This window comes from Lactuca sativa, chromosome 3, assembly GCF_002870075.4.
Source record: "Lactuca sativa cultivar Salinas chromosome 3, Lsat_Salinas_v11, whole genome shotgun sequence".
NCBI classification, from domain to species: domain Eukaryota; kingdom Viridiplantae; phylum Streptophyta; class Magnoliopsida; order Asterales; family Asteraceae; genus Lactuca; species Lactuca sativa.
The window spans coordinates 17,639,424-17,650,026 of record NC_056625.2 but is presented as its reverse complement, the minus strand read 5'-3'; the positions used below and the strand labels follow the sequence as shown (position 1 = coordinate 17,650,026).

Below are 10,603 nucleotides of genomic sequence, written 5' to 3'. Positions count from 1 at the left end.
TCTGTTGTCTTGATAGGAGTTTTGAGAGTACCTACCAGATGTCTTTCCGCCTTTATGGGTGAAATTGATGTTGGGAATGACAATAGACTCATCTTTCGTTCCTTTTGTCATGTGAATCTCGAAGTCAGTGAGTTTATTTTGAAGCTCCGAGAAAGAAATCGAGGAGTCATGAGCTTGGATGGCAGCCCCCATCTCCTTGAATTCATCTCCAATGTTGTGAAGGACATGAACAACAAGATCTTCATCATCAACAGGGTTCCCGGCTAGTGCAAGATTGTCAGCTATTTGCTTCATATCTTGAAGGTATGCTTGGATTTTTCTGTTTCCACGAGGGTTGTCAATTAGCTTCTTTTTTAGAGAGATGACATGAGATTTGGAGGGGTTGGCATACAAGGTTGTGAGTCGTTGCCATGCTTCAAAGGCAGTTTCGGCAGAGGAGATATTAGGTTGGATAGAATCGGAGCAGCTTCCTAACATGGCACTGATGATGATTTGCTCTTGACGATACCAAAGCATGTGATCTGGGTTTGGTTTCTTTTTTTCGGGGTCCAAAATTTTTTCTGGAACAGCTACAGTACCATCGATGTACCCTAGGAGATCAAGACCTATATGGGTTGAGGAGACTTGTCGATGCCAAACAGAGTAATTTGTTTGGTTAAGCTTGATGGGAAAGTGTATGGGTGTTGTGAGTTGAATGATGGTTTTTATAGACATTGGATCGTTTGAGCTTGTTAAGGCAAGTAAGCTCTGATACCATATAAAAGATATAGTATTGCAGAGCAAAGTTACAGAGAAAGGTTGTATGGGTTCTGTATTAAAAAAAGGGACACATTACAGAGCTAGTATCGACAACTATATATACATATTTTACAGCAGGAAATCAGGGAGTCAAATCCCATGATTTTAGGTGATGAATCGTCTAAGATATAGGTTGCTTATAACTCCATAAATCAAGGTGTAGATTGATAATTTCCATATCAGATAGATATGGGTTTAATAAACCTCACAAAACTATTGTCATTATAATACATTCTCATTAATTAAATCGTTTATAAAGGTATTATAGATTTTTTTTATGATTCTTATTTTGTCAAAATGTTGTCAGAATGTGTTATTAATAATCGTATTTTGTAAGAATGAAAATGAGTGAAAAATGATATTTAAAAACAAAATTAAATAAGAATTAGTGAGAATGATTGATAATGACGATAGTTGTAAGAGGTTGAACATATTCACATTATTAAATAATTTATTCTATTAGTTATTCTCATAGAATAGCACTGTCAACATACGTCCGCAAAATAGATGACATCTACATTTTAACCTATATATATATATATATATATATATATATATATATATATATATATATATATATATATAAGGCTTAAGGAATATGTGGTTGTTATCTACCTAAGCTTATATATAAAACTCTTCAAACTATATAGTTTTGATCAATTATATGCAAACTAATCATGATGTCTCGCTTACTATTCTTCATTAATCATATGACTTGCTAAACTGATCGAATTTATGTTTTTTTATTCATTGTGTCTAAGAACTTAAAGCATTAAAAGTCATGATCGATTACTCAACCTTACTAAATTTTAAATAAAAGCAAATACAATAAAAGATAAAAGAAGAACATCTAATAACTCAGTCAAGGTTTTCACAAATCATTGGATATAGTTTTTCAATTGAAAGAAAAAACGTTTGAGTTATATTCGTTAAAAATATATTTGTTTTTTATTTTCCCTATAAACTTCAATGATCTTTTTTGCAATAAAAATATATATAATTGATCTTTTTCATTCCATAATTTAACTCAATTCAATGGTAATATATTAAAACAAAATTAAGAGAAAATGAAATTCAATTTATGTTTTTTAAAAACAATGTTTTTTAAGATATTCTATACTTAAGCTTAGATATATAACTAGTCACATATTCACCTTTCCTATATATATATATATATATATATATATATATATATATATATATATATATATATATATATATATATAGGGTTGAGATCGGTTGAAAACCTCAAAGCTTCCCGACAACCCGATAATTAAAAGTTGAGCGTTGGATAAAAAGTAATTCGTTAAGAACATGATCGTCATCTTACCAATCTCATTTAATGTTTAATTTGTTTGTTTTATTTAATATATTAATATAAATGTTTAAAAATTAACAAAATAACTCAAAATTTTGGATTTATTTTAAAAAAAAATATATAAAATTTTTGATTTTTTTTAAAAAATGGAGATTTTTTATTTTTTTTTTTCAAAAAAACATGAATTTTTTAAAAAAAAATTAAAAAAAGTAATTTTAAAAAACTGCATCTTTTTTTCAAAAAAAACTGCATTAAAAAAAAAACTGCATTTAAAAAAAAATGAATTTTTTCTAGAAAAAAACTGTATTTTTTTTTCAAAAAAATTGTATTTTTTTTCAAAATACTGATAAATGCAAGAACACTCATAAAAATGCACAAGTATATATATCATGTAAGATTCATGTGTGATTATATTATGTAAGATTCAAATGTGATTATATAATGTGATATTCATATGTGATTGTATTTTTTAAGATTTAAATGTGAAATTCATAAAAAAATTAAAAAAAAATAATTAACAAAGACCACTCACACAAAATGCATGTGTGCATATTGACGTAATTCATACATGTGAATAACATGTAATTCACTAGTGATTTACATGTGAATCACATGCAATTCATATGTTATTCACTTGTGATTTACATGTGAATCGCATGTAATTGATATGTGATTCACTTGTGATTTACCTGTGATTAATATGTGAATTACATGTAATTTATATGTGAATCATATATTAATTACATGTGATTTACATGTGAATCACATGTAATTCATATGTGAATTAGATATTATATACATGTAAATCACATGTAATTCATATGTGATTCACTAGTGATTTACATGTGAATCACATATAATTCATACGTGATTCACTTGTAATTTACATGTGAATCACAAGTGAATCATATGTGAATTACATGTAATTCATATGTGAATCACTTGTGCTTTACATGTGAATCACACGTAATTCATATGTGAATTACATGTGATTTACATATGAATCATGTATGAATTACATGTGAATCACATGTAATTCATATGTGATTTATATGTGAATCACATGTAATTCACATATGAATTACATGTGATTTACTTATAATTGTCACACCATGATTCAAACAAATACAAAAATTCAAGAAAATTCGAACATGAACCATTAGCAATTATGATTGACCTGATAGAAGAGTTGTTGGATGACACTTTGAATCATATCCACATGGAGATCCTTGTTCTTCTTCCGAGTCTTGTTCTTCCATTTTTATAGTTGAGTTCTCATGCATATATCATTATATATTGCACTGCTTCCCGTGAATGCAATCTGTAAAACATGCTTCCTTCCATGCATCTCCAAAGGCTTGTTATGTAACATACATGAAAATAAAAAGAATCCCCTTAATGACTCCATCAATACACTCAAGAAATACTATATATGTATATTCACCTTTGTGTCATCAGAAACTCCATCCTGAGAATTATCCAAATCCTGTAAAATGGAGTTCATTAGTAAAGTAACCAACTAGTTTTCAGTAACAGATGGAGATGAAAGAAAGATAGGAAAGTTTAGTTACTTCAGGTATGACCCAAAGTGAAATTTTTGCATAGAGAAGATATATAGATACACCATTCAACTTGAATTTCATCATAGGAACGTGAGCCTCAGGTACAAGATGCAATTCTATGACATCAGGCATATCTGAGAGCATTCTTTTTAATTGAGATGTTCTCTACCTAATTGTTGTGTTTATATCTATAAGAAGTATAAAAAGTATGGTTAAATTGTGATGTTTTTATAACTTAGATGATCATTTAATTCAAAAATCATTTGTAAACATATGAAAACTTGAATACAAATAAATCATAAAAATCTGCAAAATGTTCAACTATGAGAAATTAAAAAAATCGCAAATTCTATTATGTCAAAAATCCATAAATTAACCAAATATTTTCCAACAATCAAGAACAAAAATGACATGTAACATAGTTTACAAACAAACAGACCAAAAAGAAAAGAATAATAATAAAATAAAATAAAAAGATATCTGGCCCGACTAACTGACAACTAAAGCAAATGTAAGATCTTGAACTTTAAGTCTGCCATTTCCTCTCTGTTACAAATAGATCACATAAACAACAATGAAGTCAATTCAAAGAATTTCTGATATTTGCCACATTGATGGTAGTATTCAGCTTTACATTCTAAAAGATCTATGTCACATTGATGGTAGTATTAAGCTTTACATGCTAAAAGATCTTTGTTGTTTTGTAGTGTACAAGTCAAGGATTGATTTGATGGTTTTATGCTAATGTCTTCTTTCTCTGGTTCATTGAATTTATCTTCCACAATACTTGATTTATCATACTGAAAATAAACAAAAATGAAAAATACTATATGTTGGAAAGTATAAGATGTTTTGATGCATGTCACATGGGTGTTATGGATGTATTTAGGTATTTTTTTTTATCAAACATGAATAGAATGAAGAAAGTCAGCCATCTTCTTGAGCAAACTGTAGAGATGAAAGAAAACTGTCTCTGAATGTGAATAAAGAAACAAACAATTTGAAATTTGAAGATAATAAAAATAGGGCGTGAGTAGGATGATTCATGATATTAATATTAATAACCTGAGATTAAGTGCAAATTTACTATTATTAACAAATATATGTGGTTTTTCTTCGGATTCTATAAGCATTTAAGCATCAAACATATGATTACAGTCAAATAATCACAAAACATATACAATCTTTTAAACTTATGAAAGTTACCTTGTTGTTTCAACGAGGTGTGGTTGTTGAAGACGACGAGAAAAAGGGAGGAGTGTGGCTATTGTGATCGGAGCGTATCATGTTTTAGACCGACGATTCTTTCAAACTGAGGAGAGGCAACTTCAAAATCTCTTACAGACAGTCGATATGGAGGAAGGAGATGAATGTGGTCACCAAACTAGATCGATGTAAGAAAGAGATCTTTGTGATGAATGTGAGATGGACAGAGGAAGAAGAGAGAGAGGTCTTATAAAGGAGTGTGGAGTGATCGATCGAAGTGGAAGGAGTCCAGATAAGAATCCGATGTATCATATGTGTGTGAGAGATCATTGTTTTCTTCAATTTCGACCAGCATTAGGTCAACACAAATGAATTGTACTGATTTTGTTCTAGTGTCTCCATCTTCACCATCAAACTTGACCATTGTAGCAACGAAATCGATCGCCAATGGCGGAATCTAGGTTACATGTAGTGAGAGAAAGAGGAGGATACGATCAGTGTGGGATCTGATGAATCATATGTGTGTAAGAGATCATTATTCTCTTTGATTTCGACTTGCATCAGGTTAACACAAATGAATTGTAGTGATTATGTTCTAGCGTCTCCATCTTCACCATCAGACTGGACCATTACAGGAACGAGATCGATCACTAATGGCGGAATCTAGGTTACACCTTAGAAAAAGTGTGAGAGAGGGGGATACGATCTGTGTGGGAATTGGGAAGGTAATTAATATAATTTTTCTGGGAATAACTTTTTATTCCAATATTACCCTTCATATTTTCATAAAAAGTCCTAAAATGCTATTGGAATTAGTAATAATTACAATCATGCCATTACTAATCCAAGCCTTTCATTTTTTTGATCTAACGTTTAGCCTTTAGTTCTTGGGTTCTCGAGAGACTATGAGTTCTCAAATGATCATTCATATATATATATATATATATATATATATATATATATATATATATATATATATATATATATATATATATATATATATATATCTTAGCCTTCCTAATCACGGTTTTTTTCAACGTCTTTCACATACACTGTGTTCTCCATCATCGTATAACTCTAGTCTCTCTCAAACTCAGAAACACGAAAATACAATATTTTTTTTTCCATTCCCCTCACTTTTTTGTTCTTCCCCTTCTTTTCTTTCATCTATTAAACTCTTAGGAGCACAACATAAAACATAAAAAGGCAAATTTTGGAAAATATAGTAAGGGGATTTACTATTGCTATCAATATAAGCTATTGTTTTATCTTTTACTTATAATAGTAATATTCTTAACTTTTTCTTATGATTAGTAACAATATGTAACTAACATTTGTGAAATGCTAACATATGATGATTACCAGTTACTATTATAGGTAAGGAAACATATTTACATTTTTATTATGGGTAAAAAATATGTAAGTAGATTGCTTTTGTGCGCCATGGGACATATTAATATTATTCGTTCAAATAATGCTGTTTATCATTTTTTGAAGGAAGAGATAATACCCACCGCCTTAAAGACATATTAATTATTTTGATATCTTTCCACGTCAATATATTTTTTCCTTACATGCTTGGTCGATTACATATTTACCATTTACTCTCGAAAAAAGTTGATTAAAAATCCTAACAAATGGTTTAATATATCAACTGTGACCAAAAAAAGACATTTAAAATTAGGATTCTTAAAAAATAGAATCTAACAATTAGCATATAGTATCAACACAGCTAAGTGACAAATCTGTAACATAATATTGAAAGAAGCTGCCTAACATTGCACCCACAAATTATAAATTATAATAAACCGGTCATTGCATATATATGCATATGTGACTTGTATATCTTTTATATATAATATCATATTATCATACAACTTGTAAACTAACCTGTCTTTACATGACAAACATATAATAATATGTTCATCGATCAAGGTATCTTGTATTTTTCTAATTTGATGCTTCGTGTATAAACTATAATATGTATCTCTTCAATTAGGTTCAAAATAGAAATAAAATATATCATAGAGTCACATAACTCAATCTAAACCTTTGGAATGTTTTTTCATCCAAAGGCCGAAATTGAATTATCTGTTTTTTTGTGATATAATTTGGTTTTGTTTTGAACCTGTGATACTGAGACTGATACTGATACTGTGTTTTTAACGAAATGGAGCAAAAACATCTTTCCAATTAGTAGAAACCATGATTTCAGAGAACGACCATAATCGTGCAGCTTCCTTTCGGTTGCATCCCATTTCCGAATTTGAAGCTTCATTGCAATCAGAAAAATATTTTCCACTCACATTTTCTAGTTTTTGATTTGTTGCAACATAGCATGTAGTTGCAGCAGCCTATATATTACAAATAAATTGTAACATATTGCAAGAATAAAAAAATATATATATAATTTTTTTAATTGCACAATATAAAAATACCTGAGGTATCGTTTTCAACAGCTTTGAAGTCACAAAGAATACGAAATCTGCAAGTTTTATATAAGTTTCAGATTTAAAAAAAGAAAAACTATATTAAGAATAATTTCAAAATAATTAAAGATTATATAAGTTTCAGATGTAAAAATTATGCTGAATGATGTGACTATATATTTCTGTAAGAATAGTTATAAATTGAAAATTTGTAAATAATTATATAATTATACAAATGAATAATGTCACAAAAGTACCTGTAATGAATCCTTCATGTTCCCTTGTGAGACGAGTTCTCACGATCCCAGGATGTACACAATTTACCGTCACGTTACAATCCATTTCCTGCCACCAAAAATATAATATTTTAAAAAATATATATATCCAGCGAAACAAAAGAAAAAAGGAAAGAAAACAAAATTCTGCTTTAATATGGAAATCTCATATTTTAATATGGTAATCCAGAAATATATACATATATTTGTACGATTGTAATAATCGAGACAATCTTTATATAGTACCTGTAGTCTGCGAGCAAGTTCCTTGGTGTGCAAAACGTTAGCAAGCTTCGAGATTGCATATGCACGTGTTGCATCGTAGTGACTGTATGCAGATTGACAAAATGACAAATTAATACACAAAGGATAAATTCAAAGTCAAAGTCAAACTCAAACACATTAAATTTTACTTCCGTTTATATAAATAATTGTTATATTTAGAAAAAAAAAGAGGAATTCGGTTGAATTCAAATTGGATTAGTTTCTAAATTGTACTTGGTAGTGTAATACCAAAGGTAAAATTTTAAATACTGATATTTTCATCTTTTTGGTGGTCCAGTTAACAAATCATAAATGGTCGTACAATTTATAAAAGGTGATATAATTTAATTCCATCAATAATAAGTTAAATAATTAGTTGAAAAACATTTATGTTTTGTGTTTAATTCCGTTGCATGCTATTAATTTATTTAGGAATGGATTTGAATAATATCTATATTCGTTTTAGTTGGTTATAGAATATTCTAGATTGAATTTTCATGCAACTAAGTATTTTATTTCTTCTCGGTTTTTTAAAATAAATACTGTATTCAGTATTGTATGTACCTTTTATCTCGAGTTAATTGACCGAGAGAGCCGATTAGGTCGCCGGAAAACCAGGTATGGATGCCGGACGATACGTTTACTATTCGTCCTTGAACGCCTGTTGATTTCGCCGTCGCTATCATCTTCTTCAGCAACAGTTTCGTTAACAGAAAATGACCTAATTAATTCATGAAGATGCAATTTCTGTTGAATCGTGTCGAATTTTGCTTACACTAACTAAAACGAATATACATCAAATATGGTTTTTATGTGGATGATTAAAAACTTACCGAGATAATTAGTTGCAAACGTCATCTCGATCCCGTCTTCGGATATCCCGTGATCGTGTGCGAATTTACCGGCGTTGTTGCTAACAGATTTCAGTTACTCGATATCGTTAGTGTGGATACTTAATTATCGTGTTGTTAGATGAAAGAAATTTGAAGGAATTAACATGAATTTACATGAGGAGGTTCAGAGGCAAATCGAGAGCTTCAAAATCAGAAACGAAGCTCCTCACGGATTTGAGAGAACTAAGATCGAGACGCATGACGATGATTTTGGAATCAGGAAACTCTGATGTGATACGAGCCTTTGTTTCCTCCGCAGCTTTCAGGTTTCGAGCAGGAATGACGAGACGAACTCCGCGCTTAGCCAGGACTCGAGCCGTCTCAGCTCCGATTCCCGACGTCGCACCTTGTAACATCAAAATCCATCTAATTATCAACAAATTAATACTTAACGTAGTAGATTCGATTGCTATTATTATTTTTTAATACTTCATCCGAAGAAAATTAAATAAAAAAGGAGGATTCTCTTTCTCTTTCTCTTTCTCTTTCTCTCCTGTAATGATACGATAATGATGAGATTGCATGCGGAAGCGAATGCGTATGATTAATTACAATTTACAGATAATGATTACCGGTGATGATGGCGGTGGAGGTGCGTAAGTCCACGCAGTTATCGGTGACTTGTTCGGCAGTCGATTTGGAGCCGTAGCCACTAGGTCCGGCTGAGCCGATCAGGTACTTGAGAGTTTCCAGCATTTTTTTTCTTCAAACTTTTTCTTTCGTCGTTTAAACTTTTTATGGTGTTGACAGCGTTTATTGTCCGAATATCATACCAACTTTTTACACACAACACAGAAGAGAGAGAGAGAGAGAGAGAGGGAGAGGGAGAGGGATCGATAGCAGTAAATTGAGTTTGTCAGCGATAAAAAAGAAAGATCGCAGGGGCTATATATAATATAGACCCAGAAATCTCGCAGAGTAGCCCCTTCCCTTAAACACTGGATTTTAACGGGAGAGAAGAGAGGATAGAGATGGGAATGAGAAAAGAGACGATGGTCCTTCTCCTGCACCTATATATGTATATGTACCAGATTACTTCTTTGTCTTTTGATACAAAGTTTCGCTTCGTTTTCTTTTATATTAAGCCAATATTTCCCCTGTTTCTTTATTTTTAAACTAGATTATAAAGTAGGATTTTGTTTAAACAAAAACGTTCATGGTTATTCATAATATAAACATGGTACTTCAATAATAAAAAGCAGAGAAAAAAAAATATTCAAGATAATATTTCTGAACAATAAAAAATTCAAGCAAAAAGGAACAAATCATAGATTTATTCTTAGATTACTTATCTGAAATTTGAAACTTTTGTTAACTTTTTTTTTTATTTGTGTATCCTTTATCAGTTGCTAAATAACTTACATTGTTTATTTGATTGATTGATTATTATTATTGTGTAGTATTGCGTTCATGGATTTATAAGTTTTGACCGATTATTGTTTTAATTTTATTTACAAATCATGATACTTGATACCTTTTTATTATCTAATTTCTTTATTTTATCAATTTAGTTGTTTTTTCAAATAGTATTATATGTGTATGATAAGGTTTGTTATTAGAAAATTTCCATTATTTTGTCTTAGTCTTTTGAAAAGTCTAAAGTTTTATATTTTTTTAACATAATAATCTATTTTTTTCCTGTTAAAAAAATTTACATTAATTCTGACAAAATATTAAATAATCAAGATTTTTCTATAAAAAAAATAAATTTAGAGAGTTTTTTAAAAATTAGAACAAAATAAAAAGAATTTCTAACAATAGCCATTTATTATAAATCCATTATTTATTCATTCATTTAATATAATTTTCTTTAGTACTTGATCTACTATATCAATCATAAAATCTTATCTAGATTATA

General features: G+C 29.7%; 1 protein-coding gene across 2 annotated transcripts; it reads right to left on the bottom strand.

The window, feature by feature from the left end:
* Nucleotides 1-6,706: 6,706 nt before the first annotated feature.
* On the bottom strand, nucleotides 6,707-9,854 carry LOC111893754 (short-chain dehydrogenase TIC 32 B, chloroplastic). Of its 2 annotated transcripts, none has more exons than XM_042899980.2 (8): nucleotides 9,318-9,854; nucleotides 8,860-9,238; nucleotides 8,686-8,765; nucleotides 8,417-8,573; nucleotides 7,835-7,916; nucleotides 7,571-7,658; nucleotides 7,323-7,369; nucleotides 6,707-7,238 (listed from the first exon to the last, which is right to left on the bottom strand). In XM_042899980.2, exons 2-8 carry the CDS (start codon nucleotides 9,099-9,101, stop codon nucleotides 7,047-7,049), a joined length of 888 nt encoding a protein of 295 aa, XP_042755914.1. In that variant the 5' UTR covers nucleotides 9,102-9,238; nucleotides 9,318-9,854; the 3' UTR covers nucleotides 6,707-7,046. The 2 variants fall into 2 exon arrangements, with proteins under 2 accessions (XP_042755914.1, XP_023745602.1); XM_023889834.3 differs by having other exon boundaries at nucleotides 8,860-9,091; nucleotides 9,318-9,852.
* Nucleotides 9,855-10,603: the final 749 nt, after the last annotated feature.

Excerpts from the sequence above, each read along its gene's own strand:
- LOC111893754 (XM_023889834.3), bottom strand. The coding sequence starts at position 9,441 with ATGCTGGAAACTCTCAAGTACCTGATCGGCTCAGCCGGACCTAGTGGC. Across the intron at positions 8,574-8,685 it reads GTTTGCAACTAATTATCTCG|GTCATTTTCTGTTAACGAAA; the intron begins GTAAGTTTTTAA and ends TGAATTAATTAG. Across the intron at positions 7,917-8,416 it reads CAATTAACTCGAGATAAAAG|TCACTACGATGCAACACGTG; the intron begins GTACATACAATA and ends ATCTGCATACAG.